This window comes from Dreissena polymorpha, chromosome 4 (genome assembly GCF_020536995.1).
Source record: "Dreissena polymorpha isolate Duluth1 chromosome 4, UMN_Dpol_1.0, whole genome shotgun sequence".
Taxonomy (NCBI): Eukaryota; Metazoa; Mollusca; class Bivalvia; order Myida; family Dreissenidae; genus Dreissena; species Dreissena polymorpha.
Window position 1 is genome coordinate 136,269,837 of NC_068358.1, and position 20,252 is coordinate 136,290,088.

The window sequence follows — 20,252 nt, forward strand, 5'->3', positions numbered from 1 at the left end:
TCCCCCCCCCACCCCCCTCATCTCACAAATTACCACCACACCCTCACACTAAACCCCCCCCCCCCCCCACCTCACCCCCCCATTTTTTTTTAAACGGTTAAAAAACACAAATATTTATTTTTATTATTAACCAGTCCAGGTTTTCCGAAGGAAAAAACTGGTTTTTAGATTGGCGAATGCGGGCGGGCTGGCTGGCTGGCTGGCTGGCTGGCGGGCTGGCTGGCGGGCTGGCGGAATAAGCTTGTCAGGGCCATAACTATGTCGTTCATTGTCAGATTTTAAAATCATTTGGCACATTTGTTCACCATCATTGGACGGTGTGTCGCGCGAAATAATTACGTCTATATCTCCAAGGTCAAGGTCACACTTTGAGTTCAAAGGTCAAAAATGGCCATAAATGAGCTTGTCCGAGCCATAACTATGTCGTTCATCGTCAGATTTTAAAATCATTTGGCACATTTGTTCACCATCATTGGACGGTGTGTCGCGCGAAATAATTACGTCGATATCTCCAAGGTCAAGGTCACACTTTGAGTTCAAAGGTCAAAAATGGCCATAAATGAGCTTGTCCTGGCCATAACTATGTCATTCATTGTGAGATTTTAAAATCATTTGGCACATTTGTTCACCATCATGGGACGGTGTGTCCCACGAAAGAATCACGTCAATATCTCCAATGTCAAGGTCGCCACGACTAAAAATAGATTTAAAAAAAAAACAAACTTACAAAGGGGGTTAATTTTTTTTGGTCATTTCAAAAGTTCAGTTTGAGTTTTCTCCCTTTATCAGATTTTTTTTTCACAATGAAAACCTGGTTTTGTGACAATTTTGTCCCTTGTTTTATGTTTGAAATACCGTCCAACCATCGCACCCAAGAATCCCCCCCCCTTCCCCCCCCACCCACCATGAAATGCCTAATCTGGACTGTAACTACAACTTTCATTATGCAAAAGCCTTACCGCCAATGACCACCATGAAGAGACAGCTAGTAGCACATGTCACCATCATCATAAATGAAGATCTCACTTGAGGTCAGAAATCAATTTTGTCCATAAAACAGCTTGTCCTGACAGTAACTTCATCATTCCTCATGCAATTTTTAGATTAACTTAATACAAATGTCCATCACAAGAAGATGGCATTGAGTGTGTAACAACTGTTTCCCTACCTCAAAGGTCTCTTAAAGGTCAAATGTTCAGTTTCTTCTTAAACTGCTTGTTCACACTGTACATTCAAGGTTTGTAAAGCTAACATTCAATAAAGTTTTGATGTAAAAGGTCAGATTTGAAAGCTGTTCTGATGGCTTGCTCCTAGCTCGTAGGTCAATGTCACTTTTTATGTCATATGGTCAATGTGGGGATAATACATTTTGTCTGTACTTAATTTTTCTTTGTGCAATTTGGATCATGATTTTCCACAAATGCGTCACAATTCCTATGCCCATTTGGCAAAGGTCAAGGTCAGGCTAAAGGTCAAAGGTAAAACATGTGCACTTTGCATCTTGTTAAATAAAAACAGACACTGTTGAAAAAGTGACTCAACATGTAGCAGACAAGCATCTAGTTAATTATAATGATTTGTGTCCACCAATTTTTATGTATAATTAAAATTTAACTCTTTTCATCACCTGTTTTATCTAGATTCAAGGTTGAATACCAAGCCAAGTTTTTGGACAGAACACAGAATATAGAGATCAGAGAAGCAACACTGAGAGGTGAATGTTGTGTATTCTCAAAAATTTATTTAATTCTTAATTTGCAAATAAACTTAAGATACATGTTTTAAGACTGACAATGAAAGATTATTAAAGCCATTTGCTAACGATCTTTTAATTCCATAAAACATATAATTTCTTTTAAATTGCTCTTAAAGTTATGAAATTTATTTACTGATGGAAAGCTATTTATGGTTATGCAAACAATATGAGTTTATAAAAAAAAACAGTAGTATTTTCATCTTAGGCTTGTGTTTGCTTGTTGTAGCTTATCCACAAGTGTTTCAAGTGTTTCAACCGTTATACCATTGCATGATTTTTTAGCCTCAAATGTAACTCGACGTGGTTTTGTATATGGATCTAACAACTATGATATACTAGGCAATGTTGAGTATCAGAAAGGTGAAATTATCTGTTGTATCACAATTATCAGTTTGAATTGTCACCAATTTGCAGTATCTGAAATTGAAGTTTGTATGTTGTTTTTCACTGCACATGCTCTGTACACAAGTTTACAGAAATGACACAATCAGCTCGTGTATGTTCACAACACAAAATTGAAAAAAATGTATTGTGTTTTCTGCAAAAGAAAATACTTGGATGCAAGTTAAAAGCTGTTGACAGTGTTGTTGCATATTTCCTGTTTTTATTGACCAATAGAGCCTAGTATTGCATACAAGTTTTTAAATTGACACTCTTCAAAAGTTATAATAATATTATTTCTAATGGAAACATTTAGAAATAGTTGTTTTACTTATTTTACCCCGCTGCAAAGTAAAGGGTGGGTATACTGCAATCACCATGAAGGTCTGATAGTCTGCCTGTTCGTCTGTAAACACAAACTTTTTCCCAGGCGATCTCCAAAGCTATTAAACGTTCAATATTCAACTTTGTAAGCATAAATCCTAATGATTTGAAGTTGTGCTTGTGCTATATTTATTGTCTTAGTATTGAAATTTTTAAAGTAATGTCTCTTCTGTATGTAGATGTTTTATAGCATCGTGTAAGGGTATCACGTTTACAGATTTTTCTAAACGTTTAAACCAAATGAAATAAACGAAACATTACCGTTTAAACGATATCCCTATGTCCGTTTAAAAAGCATCAGTACCATCGCATTTCCGAACTGAAAATAGTAATTATTTCCGGAAGAAATATTCAGTGCATATCCAATTCGCGCAATGACGTCATATTAAAACCATAAAATATTATAAAACAGACCTTTTGTATCACCACATGTGTATTCGTCATTCTATAAAATTGTAAACAATTTAAAAAACGTTGAAAATAATGTAGTTCTAAAATCAATGAAAAATACTGTTTCTGAAAATGACACTCCGAAAAAATGCACGTATTTTGAACATGAAAAACAATGTGCATATCGTTTGACCACAAAAAATGAAAAACCAGTTAACTAGCAAAAATGTAATCAATATATAATTTGGTTAAAATATTGCTTTTCAACATGCTACAGCAGTGTTTTACTTTGCTAATCAATCACTTAAAATATTTCAAGATGGCCTCATATGCACTGTTTCGTTGCCAAGTTGTAAGATTTTCAGAAAGTAGCGAAGATTTTCCGTTAGTTTCAGTTCATGTCTGTGCCATCTGCTACCAATCAGAAATAAATTACTGCCGAATTCGGTAGCCCGGATTTACCACAAGTACCTGGATTTCGCAGTTCGTCATCGATATACTTAGTACAGCTATTAGGCTAAGTTATTTGCACCCCAATATTTATTATATTGATATTGACTGTTTTGGTAAACGTTTTTTAGCAAAACACACAAAACGCGACCGTTTAAACGTGATACCCTTAGCATCGTGCTACATATTCCAACATGTCCCGTCTAGGGTATTCTTCATCACTATTGTTACAAATTCTTGTTATAAATTATTCCAACACAACATTTCATGCCATTGTATTATGCTTCAAGTGTTACCCTGATTTATTGATGTAAAGATTTCTGTAGTTCAAACTGTGAACCCTTTATTTCACTTTACACTTCGTAAGTATCCTTTAAAGGTCTGTTTACATAAAGCATCTCTTTTCTTGTACTGTTTTGTTATCTCCACTGAAGATATACTCTTGCTTGTAACTCATTTAGAGTAATTGTGTACAGGAAATTTTACAGTCTGATTCTATTGTAGAATATTAAAAAACTTGTAACACTTCACTAAACTTTGTTCATTGAATGTCATTTACTTCTATTGCATATGTTTATGTTTTTGTCTGTGATTGCATTACATTATTGTGTTATTATTCATATTTATATGTGCATGTATATGTTTGCAATCTTGAAATAAAATGTGTGGAAAAAATCCATTATGAAAATGATACACTGAAAAGAGAATAAGTTCAAAGAATTGCATAGTATTCAAATTGAATGTTACAGAGAATGAGAAACGTATAGGGGAGGATCAGTCTAAGATAGATTCACTGAAGGAGGAGGTCAGAGACAAGTCTGCCAGGGTCAATGAGCTAGAGGTAGGTCAGAGACAAGTCTGCCAGGGTCAATGAGCTATAGGTAGGTCAGCGACAAGTCTGCCAGGGTCACTGAGCTAGAGGTAGGTCAGAGACAAGTCTGCCAGGGTCAATGCACTAGAGGTAGGTCTGAGACAAGTCTGCCAGGGTCAATGAGCTAGAGGTAGGTCAGAGACAAGTCTGCCAGGGTTAGTGAGCTAGAGGTAGGTCAGAGACAAGTCAGCAAGGGTCAATGAGCTAGAGGTAGGTCAGAAATAAGTCTTCCAGGGTCAATGAGCTAGAGGTAGGTCAGAGACAAGTCTGCAAGGATCAATGAGCTAGAGGTACGTCGGAGACAAGTCTGCAAGGGTCAATGAGCTAGAGGTAGGTCAGAGACAAGTCTGCCAGGGTCCATGAGCTAGAGGTAGGTCAGAGATAAGTCTCCAAGGGTCAATGAGCTAGAGGTAGGTCAGAGACAAGTCTGCAAGGGTCAATGAGCTAGAGGTAGGTCATAGACAAGTCTGCAAGGGTTAATGAGCTAGAGGTAGGTCAGAGACAAGTCTGCAAGGGTCAATGAGCTAGAGGTAGGTCACAGACAAGTCTGCAAGGGTTAATGAGCTAGAGGTAGGTCAGAGACAAGTCTGCAAGGGTCAATTAGCTAGAGGTAGGTCAGAGACAAGTCTGCCAGGGTCTAGAGGTAGGTCAGAGACGAGTCAGACTAAGATAGATTCACTGAAGGAGGAGGTCAGAGACAAGTCTGCCAGGGTCAATGAGCTAGAGGTAGGTCAGAGACAAGTCTGCCAGGGTCATTGAGCTAGAGGTAGGTCAGAGACAAGTCTGCCAGGGTCAATGAGCTAGAGGTAGGTCAGAGACAAATCTGCCAGGGTCAATGTGCTAGAGGTAGGTCAGAGACAAGTCTGCCAGAGTTAATGAGCTAGAGGTAGGTCAGAGACAAGTCTGCCAGGGTCAATGAGCTAGAGGTAGTTCAGAGACAAGTCAGCAAGGGTCAATGAGCTAGAGGTAGGTCTGAGATAAGTCTGCCAGGGTCAATGAGCTAGAGGTAGGTCAGAGACAAGTCTGCAAGGATCAATGAGCTAGAGGTATGTCAGAGACAAGTCTGCAAGGGTCAATGAGTTAGAGGGAGGTCAGAGACAAGTCTGCCAGGGTCCATGAGTTAGAGGTAGGTCAGAGACAAGTCTGCAAGGGTCAATGAGCTAGAGGTACGTCAGAGACAAGTCTGCAAGGGTCAATGAGCTAGAGGTAGGTCACAGACAAGTCCGCAAGGGTCAATGAGCTAGAGTTAGGTCACAGACAAGTCTGCAAGGGTTAATGAGCTAGAGGTAGGTCACAGACAAGTCTGCAAGGGTTAATGAGCTAGAGGTAGGTCACAGACAAGTCTGCAAGGGTTAATGAGCTATAGGTAGGTCACAGACAAGTTTGCAAGGGTCAATGAGCTAGAGGTAGGTCAGAGACAAGTCTGCAAGGGTCAATGAACTAGAGGTAGGTCAGAGACAAGTCTGCCAGGGTCAATGAGCTAGAGGTATGTCAGAGACAAGTCTGCAAGGGTCAATGAGCTAGAGGTAGGTCAGAGACAAGCCTGCCAGGGTTTATGAGCTAGAGATAGGTCACAGACAAGTCTGCAAGGGTCAATGAGCTAGAGGTAGGTCAGAGACAAGTCTGCCTGGGTTTATGAGCTAGAGGTTGGTCAGAGACTAGTCTGCCAGGGTTAATGAGCTAGAGGTAGGGCTGGGTTGTGCGAAAGCAGCTTCTGCAAGTTAAGGGCAGACATTCTGAAACACATTTTTATCTCCTGTAGCAGAACAAGCTATTAAATGACTCATAGTTTCACCAATGAAATTTATTCGAGTTTAGTCAGGTTGGAAAAAAAACAACTTGAAAGCGCTTTTTTTCCAGAAAAAAAGTTCAGTGTGCTTTCAGGTGTCTTCTCCTTGTGATAACATTCTTGTGCAAAGATCTAATTTTGTATTCTTCATTTTTGTAAGAGCTTTTAAGTGTGAATTTAAATACCTTTTGAATCCAATAATGTCATCAATGATTAAAAAACAATATTCGCTTAGCAGAATGCAAATAAAATAATAGCATGCATAACATTACATAAATTGTAGGCGTTGATCCTCATGTTGGCTTTTTGTCCTACAGGCACATCTACAGGAGTTGAGACACAAGGAAATCAATGCTAGCAAGCACAACGAGTTCCTGAATGCAAAGCTGCGCGATGTTTGTATTGGTTTTGTATTCTTTTGTCTGAAACTGGCCAGTCAAAAACATTGTCACTTAGAGTAATATCAATCATATCTACATTAGTCTGCATAATTTATCCAGGGGTCTCTCTCAAGTATAATATTGTTTAATCGTTAAACTATTTTATACAAAAGAGCACAGACATTTTGTTTGTTAGTCTATATTGTTTTTTTTGTGATTTGAGATCAATAGAAAAAATCTAAACAAAAGCCTAGGAAGAGTTTTGGAAAATCCCTTATCCACTTGTAAAGCATGGACAGAAATGCCCATATTGAACTTTTGCAATTATTCAAACTGTAACTGAATAAATGTGTTATAAGGATTATATTCTCAATAAACAAGTAATAACAAGCAAACTTTTATGTTTGTTACAGTAATTTAAGATTCATCTTGTCATTTACTTGTGCATGTTTCTTTGCAGATGTGTGATTATGCCACAATTAAAGAGCAAAACATCACATACAGGAATGAAATTGAGAACTTAAAAACGTAAGAATATTATTTTTCGTGTTAAGTGACTACTTTATTTAAAATATAGTGGTTAATCTTAAGCAGTAGATCTGGACTTTTTTTATTTCGATCAAACTTTAATAGAAGTTTACACATAGGCCTGGAAAATTTCAAACAAAAGCTTGATTTTAAGCTTTTGACTTCTAAATTGTGTGTATATGTTTATATTGAATCAACAGATTTCATGCTTTGGAAGTGATAGTCCTTACAAATCCAGTTTCCATATTTTGTCAAAGTTTGGATTACTTTCTGACTTAACTCCTTCACATGTTATGTATAACAAGTCATCATAGTTTTCAAGCCCAACAATGGCTGTCACACACATTACTGTTTGTGTTTTTAGCTCACCTGATTGCTCAGGTGAGCTTTTGTGACCGGTCTTTGTCCGTCGTACGTCCGTCCGTCCGTTAACATTTGTTCATAAACACTCTAGAGGCCACATTTATTGTCCAATCTTCATGAAACTTGATAAAAGCTTCGTCCCAATGAAATCTCGGTCGAGTTCGAACTGGGTCGTGCCGGGTCAAAAACTAGATCACTAGGTCAAAAAAAAGAAAAAACTTATAAACACTGTAGAAGTCACATTTCATGCCCAATCTTCATGTAACTTTGTCAAAATGTTTGTCTTAATGATATTTTGGTTGCGTTCAAAAGTGGTTCTGGTCCGTTGAAAAACATGGCCGCCAGTGGGCGGGGCAGTTTTCCTTATACGGCTATAGAGAAACCTTGTAAACACTCTGGAAGTCACAATTTTTGCCAAATCATCTTGAAAGTTGGTCAAAACATTTTTTATTGATTTCTCGACGAGTTAAAAAATGGTCCAGATCGGTGAAAAAACATGGCTTCCGGTGGGCGGGGCATTTTTCTCTATATGTATATAGTGAAAACATGTCAACACTCTAGAAGTCACATTTTTGGCCCAATTTTCGTGAAATTTTGTCAGAACTTCTGTTTCCTAGATACGTGAGTTAAGTTTGAAAATGGTTCTAGTCTGTTGAAAAACATGGTTGCCAGGGGGACAGGGCAGTTTTCCTTATACAGTCAATCTTGTATTAAGAGACCACTCAAGGGAGTAATCAAAATCGGTCTCTTAATAAAATGGTCTTTAAATAAAAAAGGCCATTCTGGAAGAATGCTTATCCTCAATTTTAATCTATATAAAGGATAATCTCTTTTGTCAACAATGATTTTAACTTTTATAATGAAATGAATATACACACAATACATAAACAATATTTTACTTATAATGTGTTTTATTTTTTCACTTTTTATAAATTATCAATTATTATAAATGAATTGTGTGTACATATTTATTTGCAAAAACAACATAGACAAGGAAATATTTTTCGCATTTTCTTCACCTGACACATTATTTTCCACTTCAAGCACCTCGGCTTTACTCTTAAGAATGTTCTGAATTTGAGTTTTACCGACTCCAAACTCATCTGCGATTTCACGTGCACTTTTACTCTTTGACAATTTTAAAAACCCGAATTTTCTCATTCAACATTAACACTTTTCGTTTTGATATTTTAATTTCTGCATGTACGCTTAAGGAAATCTGACTCGAATATGATACATAATGAGCTGAAAAAATTAAAACACGTAAATTGAAAACAAACAAACAGACCTAATTGGAAAATTTATTAAGTAAATAACAATGTGATTGGCTAGCAAATATCTACTAATTAGCATAATTACAAATTGGTAATGTACGGATTTTGACAGATGTTGCCGATTTACAGTTTATTTTCCGCACTTCTCAGAAAATGTTTGTCGTGTACAGTGCATTGTTTCTGCACCTGTTATCTATACTCGAGAAAAATCGGCGTTGTCTCTTAACGTTCCACATAGTAAACTATTTAAGCTGTAGACTGTGCGTAATACGTTCCCCTATTATTCAACTCAATAAATTGATACGCAGTCTACAACAATACCGGTCAGAACCGGTCAACGAGACAAAGCATAATCATAATGGTTGGTGTGAAAACAAAGCAGAGGTGAAACAGTACATCTTATCGGCTTAGATAAACAATTAACAAGGATTTTTCCCTGAAAGATCAATAGATTAACCACTTTTACCTCCTAGTGGTCGCTTTATTCAAGATTCGGACATCAAAATACACAAAAATTAGCGGTCGCTGGTCGCGTAAGACACAAGTCGCTTTATACAATATCATTATATAGTGAAAAAGCTCCGTGGGATTTCAAAATGGTCGCATAAGACAAAGGTCGCTTTCTAGTAAAACAAGTGGTCGCATCCACAAGATTGACTGTATTTATATAGAAAAAGGCTTGTTAAACAATCATGAACTAAGTTCATGTAACATGCGAAACAACTCTTCTAAATATTGCATTTAAGTTTACAGTACTTACTCCCCTTTGATTATTAATGTTTTCATAATAATACAGTGCAGATTTGTGTATCATTTATGTGTTAATTGTTATTCGAGGTTGGATGGTTTTTTAGCTCAACTGATTGCTCTGGGGAGCTTTTGTGACCGGTCTTTGTCCGTCGTTTGTCCGTGCGTCATCCGTCCATCCACATTTGTTCGTAAACACTCTAGAGGCCACATTTATTGTCCGATCTTCATTAAACTGGGTCAGAAGATTTGTCCCAATGATATCTGGATCGAGTTCGAAACTGGGTCATGCTGGGTCAAAAACTAGGTCACTAGGTCAAAAAAAAAAGCTTGTAAACACTGTAGAAGTCACATTTAATGCCCAATCTTCATGTAACTTTGTCTAAATGTCTGTCTTAATGATATATTGGTTGAGTTTAAAAGTGGTTCCAGTCTGTTGAAAAACATGGCCGCCAGTGGGTGGGGCAGTTTTCCTTATATGGCTATAGAGAAACCTTGTAAACACTCTAGAAGTCACAATTTCGGCCCAATCACCATGAAAGTAAATCAGATATTGGTTTTATTGATATGTCAGACAAGTTCGAAAATGGTCCAGATCGGTGAAAAAACATGGCCGCCAGTGGGCAGTGAAAACATGTGAACACTCTAGAAGTCACATTTTTTGCCCAATTTTCATGAAATTTGGTCAGAACAATTGTTTCCTTGATACGAAAGTTGAGTTGAAAAATGGTTCCGGTCAATTGAATTACATGGCTGCCGGGGGGGGGGGCAGTTTTCTTATATTTATATAATAAAAAAAAGCTTGTGAACACTCTAGAAGTCACATTTTTTGCCCAATCATCATGAAACTTGGTGAAAAGATTGCTTTTATATATACCTCAGATGAGTTTGCAATAAACATGGCTGCCAGGGGGGTGGGGCAGTTTTCCTTATGTGACTATATAGAGAGAAACCTTGTGATTGAACACTATGGAAGTCACATATTTTGCCTAATCATCGTGAAACTAAGTCAATACATTGGTTTTATTGATTTCTTGGACAAGTTGGAAAATGGCTCAGATCGATGAAACACACTTTTAAGCGCACCTGATTGCTCAGGTGAGGTTTTAGGACTAGTCTTTGTCTGCTATCCGTCCATCCACATTTGGTTTGTAAACACTCTAGCATTCACATTTCTCAAGCATTCTTTATCAAAGTTGCTGGAAGATCTCAGTCAAGTTTGATGATAGGTCACCATTTCAAATCTTACAAAAACAAAAACACTCCCTACGCCAGAGTTTTGGTTCAATAATGATGAAACTTGACCAGGATGTCTGGTCAATATCTAGGTCAAGTTTGACATTAGGTAAAGATTGAATGAACCGACTCCTCTCAGGTGAGCGAACTAGGGCCATCTTGGCCCTCTTGTTTTAACTCTTTATGTGAAAAAGCCTTAAAGAGATACAAGCACAGATTGCCCTATATTGCTTACATATCAATACTTTCTTTGTCAAATTAAAAAAAGAATGCTAAAGTGATTTATGTATGGGTCATTTTCCCACAAAATGCAAACATGTTGACCTTATTTAAAAGATAAGTATGTAGAATATAGACTTTGTTTGCCTTTTTTTTAAAGATAAGTATATAGAAAATAGACTTAACATTTGTCTAAAAAAATATGTCAAACAGCATATGAAGTCATTAGTGAGCTTGCTTCAACCTCAAAGTTCAGCTTAATCTGTTCATTTTATTTAATTTGCTATATGCATTTAGGTAAGCACTGTTTTGTGAACACTATATTTTACATTTTTCACTGCAGACGCATGGCTGAGATAATGCAGTTGAATGAGCGAGAGAGAATAAGTAAGTAATTAATAAGAAGGCTGCTTAACTGATAACAAAATAAATGAATCATTTTACAAGTGAACTCTTATTCTGTGACCTTTTTTTTTTAAATGTAATTTTCAATTTTTTGCAATATTAATCATAACCCTGCAAACAAGGTTTGAGAGATAGTATTTTGGAGTAATTGTCGGGTAGTTTTTTGGTTTGATCAGTTTGCATACAGTTTTATTTGTTTGTCTGTTTGTTCAGAGCAATATTTACTGCTTTTGGAGCTAAGAAATCAATATCATTGTATATTGGATTATAAACAATTATTATCTGTTGTTCATTATGAAATTGCTACTGCAATGTTATGCTCCACTGCACGTGTTCAGGGCAGGAAGAGCTGCTGAGAGAGCTTCGTCACCCGACCTCGATGCCTGAGTACCAGGAGAGACGGGAGTCCGGCTGGGAGAGGGAGTCCTACAGGGAGCAGAGGGGCCATAGCAGGAGATATGAAACAGTATGTGCATTGAGAAAGGGGGAGGGTTATAGGGGTCACATCAGGCGATATGCAACAGTTTGTGCAGTGAGAGGGGGGCACATTGGTCACACCAGGAGATATAACAACATCAGGTGTGTGTGAAGTGAGTGGAGGGGGGAGGGCACAGGGGTCACCTCAGGAGATATACAATATTTGGTGTGTGCAGTGATTCGGGGGACACAGGGGTCACTGCAGGAGATATACCAGAATTAGGCGCGTGCATTGAGTGGGGGGGGGGGGACACAGGTGTCACACCAGGAGATATACAAAATTAGGTATTTGCAGCGAGTTGGGGGACACAGGGGTCACATCAGGAGATACACAACATTGGGTGTGTGCTGCGTGGGGGGAACACAGGGGTATAACCAGGAGATAATCAATATTTGGTGTGTGCAGTGAGTGGGGGGACACAGGGGTCACACCAGGAGATATAGAACATTGTGTGTGTGCAGTGGGGGGGGGGGGGCACAGGGGTCACAGCAAAAGATATACAAAATTGTGTGTGCGCAGTGAGGATGGTTGAGAGACAACTGTTACATGCACATGGATCCTTGATTTATTTTCTAAGAAGTTGTGTGCATGGCTGGTTATCACACAAATTGTAAACACAATTCTTAGTTAGTCCTTACTTTTGTTAAAAATGATGAACAACTAAGGAAATAATAGCAAGTTCCAAATATTTGAATTATTAGGAAATGTTAATGTAAGAAGTTTTTGCGAAGAGCCTTCAAAAAACCACAAAGAACTACTAAATTTAGCTTTGAGCCCAGTTTTTCCTTCGGTCATAGTACACATGTGTTTGCAATTTAGCCATGCAATTGAAACAGCAACTTATTTCTTGATATTTATTTGGACATGAGTCTGTGTACCTACATGTATGTAATGCAATTTTCAGGTAGGTGGGTCTGATCCACTAGTGCGTCAGTTTGAGGCACAATCACTTCAGGTGAAAGACCTTAACCAGCAACTGGATGACTTGAAGCAAACACTCACCTACACACAGAAAGGTGCCATGTTTAATCATTTGGAAATAACACCACATAGTTATTATTCCCAGCCAAAGAAGAAGGGATATAGAATTGGACCTGTCCGTCCATCATCTGTCCGTCCGTCTGTCACAAAACATTTGAGGGCTATATCTCAGAAACAATATAAGATGTCTATATGAAACTTCATAGGTGTATAGATATCAATGAGGAGAATTGCCATGCACAAGAACCATAACCCTACGCTTTCTTTGATAAGATTTATTGCCCTTTGTTGTGTTTTTTATGATGAATTGTTCAGGGCTATATCTCAAATTCCATGCAAGATTTCAACATGAAACGTCGTGGGTGTATTGATATTAACGATGAGAAGCGCCACGCACAAGAACCATTACCCTGCACGTTCTTAACTAAGAGTTGTTGCCCTTTCTTGTTTTGTATGATGTTACTTTTGATGACTTTATCTCAAATACGCTACATGATTTCAACATGAAACTTCATGGGCGTGTAGATATCAATGAGGAGAATTACAATTCATAAAAACAATTACCCTACACATAATTATTACCTATTAATTATTACCCTACACTTAATGATTCTACTGTATATCATGGCATTTGCAACGTTCTATCAACAAAGTTTGTTTGGTGGATGGGGGATATCATTTTAACGAATTTACTTGTTTAAACGGAATTGGCTTACTACAGCATATTTCTGTGTGAAAAGTAATCCTGTGTTTATTTCAGACTCATTCCTTTTTGGCACAAACACATTTAAGTATTTGTTAGGTTTGTGTAAATGTTAAATAATGTCACTTGTCCTAAGTAACTTTTAAAATGACAGTTGTAAGGAAGGGAATAAAGTGAAATTTGTATTGGTAATATTGTAAATGAAATATAAAAGATAAACAGTTAATATGGTAATAAAAATATGAAACCTATAATATACATATTCTTTACTATGGTTCTTTCAGCCTTACACAATGAAGTATACAGAAAACCACAGGATGGTGACGTATCCAGGTAAAAGTCTACACCATGCTTATCATTTTAGAGAAACATTGGTGCAAAATATACCTGATGGGACTGTTGGTGTTTTAGTTTGTACAAAGCTGATCATATGAAACACTGATAATAGGCACAAATGTGGTTTTGTGGGCTACTTTTATGTGTGGCTTTCATGCTGTACATTTTCACTTATGTTTGTCAGCAAGTAATATGTTTATATGTTATATCACCCATACTGTGAACATTTATATATGTATATCACGGAACTTAGTCGGGATTGGGGATTAGGTGTGTAAGCAGCTTGGTTAGCTCACTCGGTAGAGCACTCACCTTATAAGTGGGAGGTCCTGGACTGGCTGTACACATTTCACCATCCGGCGACATATAATAAATATATGTAATCAATCAAACTTAGTTAAAAATTTCCTTTCAGGCTGGTTTCATTCAACCTCTCTCACCGTTCAGGAAAGAAGTCTGCTATAAGTGACAATGAAAGTGACCTTGACCTTAAAATAGGAGGTCGAAGGTCAGCCCACAAAGGTCGCAGCAGAAGTCCCAGGGTGGACAGAGATGATGTGTATAATGATGTTGACATAGATGATTTAAGTACTCCAAAAGTCTCGACAGATTTCACCTCAGATGCAGAGGAAAATTCCAACCAGTCTGCAGACATTGTTGCTGAAACCAAATATAGACTGAAGAGCTTGGAGAAAGAAGCCCAGGTTGGTAGTAAATTATGCTTAACAAATTATATCGTTTAATACAGTTATTTTAATCTAAAACTTTCAATGAAGTGTATTGTGAAGTTATTTATATTTTCAATAATAATGCAATAAAAGTTTTCTGCTTATATCTTTATCCCTTCCTGGATATTATTCTGCTTATATCTTTATCCCTACTGGATATTAAACTGAGTATAAAAGTTTTCATTCAAAAATGGTTCTTTATGTGCCCAGCATCTACAGAGGCCTGGAGGAAAATAGTGATCTGCTTGTTTGTTTGTTCGTTGATTCTTCTGTTCGTGCAATATTAATCTTAAATAACATTTTTCTTAAAACATCAATTATTCTTTCTTCAAAGCTTTGATACTTGCATGGATGTACTCTATGAATGCTGTCATCACACCCATATTACTTGACTTAATTTTGACCCTTTTGACTTACATTTTCACTTATACATATTCCAATCGCCCATGATTCTAAATTATCAAAGCTTTTACTAGGGGCACATGTGTTTATAGAACACATCATCTTGTTATTGTTGATATTATTTCCATAAAACCATAAAATAAGTAGTTGTGAGTATCCCTTAAATAGAAACCTTTAAATAATTTTGCAAATTGAATCATTTTCATATTAGAGGGTCTACTTGTAACTCATCAGGTACTGTGGTAATACATTTTTGCAAATTCGATTGTTTTTTTCTAGAACTTGGAGAAGGCTTATGTGGAATTTCACTACCAGCTCACCAACCCTTCCTCAGTACCAGACCCTACCCGGCCAGCATTCAGGAAATCTCTCAATGAGAAATCAGGTGAGCATATGTATCGTACCCGGCCAGCATTTAGGAAATCTATCAATTAGAAATCATGTGATGGTGTTCACCCCACCCGGCAAAAATAAGATATAAAAAATGTAAGCATTCATGTATGTACTACATGGGAAAAGCTTTTGTTTGATATACATGTTTAACTTTAATAAAACATATGTTGTTAGAGACTAATATTACACTATTTATTTCAGACACAAACACACATCTCAAAAGGATAAAGCAATAATGTGACAGAACCCAAAAAAGCACCATGATAAATGTAGAAGCAAACAAACATTATTTACTTCTGAAATATAAGCCTGTGTAAAATTCATATTGCAGGGATCAAAGGTCACCACATGCCAAGCCCCCCAGCCAGTCCTATAGCCGCCGCCCGCCCGCTGTCTTCCACCCCCTACCACCAGCCGCAGACAACATCTGCAGCAGACGGGGATGTCAGCACTGGTAGGAATACCACTGTTTTACTGTATACCATTAACAGACGGGGATGTCAGCACTGGTAGGAATACCACTGTTTTACTGTATACCATTAACAGACGGGATGTCAGCACTGGTAGGAATACCACTGTTTTACTGTATACCATTAACAGACGGGATGTCAGTACTGGTAGGAATACCACTGTTTTACTGTATACCATTAACAGACGGGGATATCAGCACTGGTAGAAATACCACTGTTTTACTGTATACCATTTACAGACGGGGATGTCAGTACTGGTAGGAATACCACTGTTTTACTGTATACCATTAACAGACAGGGATGTCAGCACCGGTAGGAATACCACTGTTTTACTGTATACCATTTACAGACGGGGATGTCAGCACCGGTAGGAATACCACTGTTTTACTGTATACCATTAACAGACGGGATGTCAGTACTGGTAGGAATACCACTGTTTTACTGTATACCATTAACAGTATACACTTATTTCGGCCGAGGGCAACAGTTCCAAATGTCAGCCCTGATACCGAGGGACAACAGTTTTGACTGTTCACCAAGCATCCATGAAATAAGTGTTTTATTACCTGATCAAATTTCCAACATAGAAATAACAGCAAACTAACTTTTTATTTACGCACAACAGTAATCTATAAAATAAATAATTTTGACTGTTTAACTGTAAAATGACGTCATTTTTTCGACGAAATGACGTCATTATTTCAGCGGGCAACAGTTCAAGCTGTTGACAGGTCAACAGTTTGATATTCACCGGTAACAGTTTAAAACATTGCAAATTTCTTTTTCGACGAGGAAATAGCAAAAAATAATTAATTTTCATTTATATAAGACATCAGGTAATAAACGGGGATGTCAGCACTGGTAGGAATACCACTGTTTTACTGTATACCATTAACAGACGGGATGTCAGCACTGGTAGGAATACCACTGTTTTACTGTATACCATTAATAGACGGGGATGTCAGTACTGGTAGGAATACCACTGTTTTACTGTATACCATTAACAGACGGGGATGTCAGCACTGGTAGGAATACCACTGTTTTACTGTATACCATTAACAGACGGGATGTCAGTACTGGTAGGAATACCACTGTTTTACTGTATACCATTAACAGATGGGGATGTCAGCACTGGTAGGAATACCACTGTTTTACTGTATACCATTAATAGACGGGGATGTCAGTACTGGTAGGAATACCACTGTTTTACTGTATACCATTAACAGACGGGGATGTCAGCACTGGTAGGAATACCACTGTTTTACTGTATACCATTAACAGACGGGAATGTCAGCACTGGTAGGAATACCACTGTTTTACTGTATACCATTAACAGATGGGGATGTCAGCACTGGTAGGAATACCACTGTTTTACTGTATACCATTAACAGACGGGATGTCAGCACTGGTAAGAATACCACTGTTTTACTGTATACCATTAACAGACGGGATGTCAGCACTGGTAGGAATACCACTGTTTTACTGTATACCATTAACAGACGGGGATGTAAGCACTGGTAGGAATACCACTGTTTTACTGTATACCATAAACAGACGGGGATGTCAGCACTGATAGGAATACCACTGTTTTACTGTATACCATAAACAGACGGGGATGTCAGCACTGGTAGGAATACCACTGTTTTACTGTATACCATAAACAGACAGGGATGTCAGCACTGGTAGGAATACCACTGTTTTACTGTATACCATAAACAGACGGGAATGTCAGCACTGGTAGGAATACCACTGTTTTACTGTATACCATTAACAGACGGGGATGTAAGCACTGGTAGGAATACCACTGTTTTACTGTATACCATAAACAGACGGGGATGTCAGCACTGGTAGGAATACCACTGTTTTACTGTATACCATTAACAGACGGGGATATCAGCACTGGTAGAAATACCACTGTTTTACTGTATACCATAAACAGACGGGGATGTCAGCACTGGTAGGAATACCACTGTTTTACTGTATACCATTAACAAACCTCCCTCTGGCAAAATGTGGTCTATGCATTGAGTTAAGTGTTGTACCAGATTAGCCTGTAAATTCCACACAGGCTAATCAGGGACGACACTTTATGCTTCTATGTTGATTTTTATGCCCCCCTTCAAAGAAGAGGGGGTATATTGCTTTGCACATGTCTGTCGGTATGTCGGTCTGTCGGTCCGTCCACCAGGTGATTTCCGGATGATAACTCAAGAACGCTTGGGCCTAGGATCATGAAACTTCATAGGTACATTGATCATGACTCGCAGATGACCCCTATTGATTTTGAGGTCACTAGGTCAAAGGTCAAGGTCACGGTGACCCGAAATAGTGAAATGGTTTCCGGATGATAACTCAAGAACGCTTAGGCCTAGGATCATGAAACTTGATAGGTAGATTGATCATGACTCGCAGATGAGCCCTATTGATTTTCAGGTCACTAGGTCAAAGGTCAAGGTCACAGTGACCCGAAATAGTAAAATGGTTTCCGGATGATAACTCAAGAAGGCTTAGGCCTTGGATTATGAAACTTGATAGGTAGATTGATCATGACTCGCAGATAACCCCTATTGATTTTCAGGTCACTAGGTCAAAGGTCAAGGTCACAGTGACCCGAAATAGTAAAATGGTTTCCGGATGATAACTCAAGAACGCTTATGGCTAGGATCATGAAACTTCATAGGTACATTGATCATGACTCGCAGATGACCCCTATTGATTTTCAGGTCACTAGGTCAAAGGTCAAGGTCACGGTGACCCGAAATAGTAAAATGGTTTCCGGATGATAACTCAAGAACGCTTATGCCTAGGATCATGTTACTTGATAAGTAGATTGATCATGACTCGCAGTTGACCCCTATTGCTTTTCAGATCACTATATCAAAGGTCAAGGTCACAGTGACCTGATATAGTAAAATGGTTTCCGGATGATAACTCAAGAACACTAATGGCTACGATCATGAAACTTCATAGGTACATTGATCATGACTCGCAGATGACCCCTATTGATTTTGAGGTCGCTAGGTCAAAGGTAAAGGTCATGGTGACCCGAAATAGTAAAATGGTTTCCGGATGATAACTCAAGAACGCTTATGCCTAGGATCATGAAACTTGATAGGTAGATTGATCATGACTCGCAGTTGACCCTATTGCTTTTCAGATCACTATATCAAAGGTCAAGGTCACGGTGACCTGATATAGTAAAATGGTTTCCGGATGATAACTCAACAACACTAATGGCAACGATCATGAAACTTCATAGGTACATTGATCATGACTCGCAGATGACTCCTATCGATTTTGAGGTCACTAGGTCAAAGGTCAAGTTTATGGTGACCCAAAATAGTAAAATGGTTTCCAGATGATAACTGAAGAACACTTATTCCTAGGATCATGAAACTTGATAGGTAGATTGATCATGACTCGCAGATGACCCCTATTGATTTTCAGGTCACTAGGTCAAAGGTCAAGGTCATGGTGACCCGAAATAGTAAAATGGTTTCCGGATGATAACTCAAGAAAGCTTATGGCTAGGATCATGAAACTTCATAGGTACATTGATCATGACTGGCAGATGACCCCTATTGATTTTCAGGTCACTAGGTCAAAGGTCAAGGTCACAGTGACAAAAAACATATTCACACAATGGCTGTCACTACAACAGAGAGCCCATATGGGGGGCATGCGTGTTTTACAAACAGCCCTTGTTTTTAAAGGAAGTCTCTGCTTATGAAAAATCCAGTTGAGGCAGAAAGTGTCATGACCGGGACAACACTACGTGTGTGCATCAAACAGAAAGTGTCATCCCTGGGACAACACTAGGTGTGTGCATCAAACAGAAAGTGTAATGCCTGGGACAACACTATGTGTGTGCATCAAACAGAAAGTGTCATCCCTGGGACATCACTATGTGTGTTCATCAAACAGAAAGTGTCATCCCTGGGACAACACTACGTGTGTGCATCAAACAGAAAGTGTCATGCCTGGGACAACACTACGTGTGTGCATCAAACAGAAAGTGTCATCCCTGGAACAACACTACGTGTGTGCATCAAACAGAAAGTGTCATGCCTGGAACAACACTACGTGTGTGCATCAAACAGAAAGTGTCAGCCCTGGGACAACACTACGTGTGCATCAAACAGAAAGTGTCATCCCTGGGACAACACTACGTGTGTGCATCAAACATAAAGTGTCATCCCTGGGACAACACTACGTGTGTGCATCAAACAGAAAGTGTCATGCCTGGGACAACACTATGTGTGTGCATCAAACAGAAAGTGTCATCCCTGGGACAACACTATGTGTGTGAATCAAACAGAAAATGTCAACAGAAAGTGTCATCCCTTGGACAACACTATGTGTGTGCATCAAACAGAAAGTGTCATCCCTGGGACAACACTAAGTGTGTGCATCAAACAAAAAGTGTCATCCCTGGGACAACACTACCTGTGTGCATCAAACAGAAAGTGTCATCCATGGGACAACACTACGTGTGTGCATCAAATAGAAAGTGTCATCCCTGGGTCAACACTACGTGTGTGCATCAAACAGAAATGTCATCCCTGGGACAACACTACGTGTGTGCATC

General features: G+C 38.4%; 2 protein-coding genes across 2 annotated transcripts in view; one reads left to right on the top strand and one right to left on the bottom strand.

The window, feature by feature from the left end:
- LOC127876766 (uncharacterized) overlaps positions 1–20,252 on the bottom strand; it is a 332,105-nt gene that overhangs the window by 73,748 nt on the left and 238,105 nt on the right. The gene's annotated exons all lie outside the window — the stretch shown is intronic.
- LOC127876758 (centriole and centriolar satellite protein ofd1-like) overlaps positions 1–20,252 on the top strand; it is a 40,354-nt gene that overhangs the window by 12,033 nt on the left and 8,069 nt on the right. Inside the window, 11 exon segments of the mRNA XM_052422207.1 lie at positions 1,641–1,714; positions 4,111–4,202; positions 6,339–6,416; positions 6,862–6,929; positions 11,112–11,155; positions 11,512–11,639; positions 12,556–12,667; positions 13,620–13,668; positions 14,087–14,375; positions 15,081–15,186; positions 15,526–15,648. Coding sequence (XP_052278167.1) covers positions 1,641–1,714; positions 4,111–4,202; positions 6,339–6,416; positions 6,862–6,929; positions 11,112–11,155; positions 11,512–11,639; positions 12,556–12,667; positions 13,620–13,668; positions 14,087–14,375; positions 15,081–15,186; positions 15,526–15,648 — 1,163 coding nt within the window.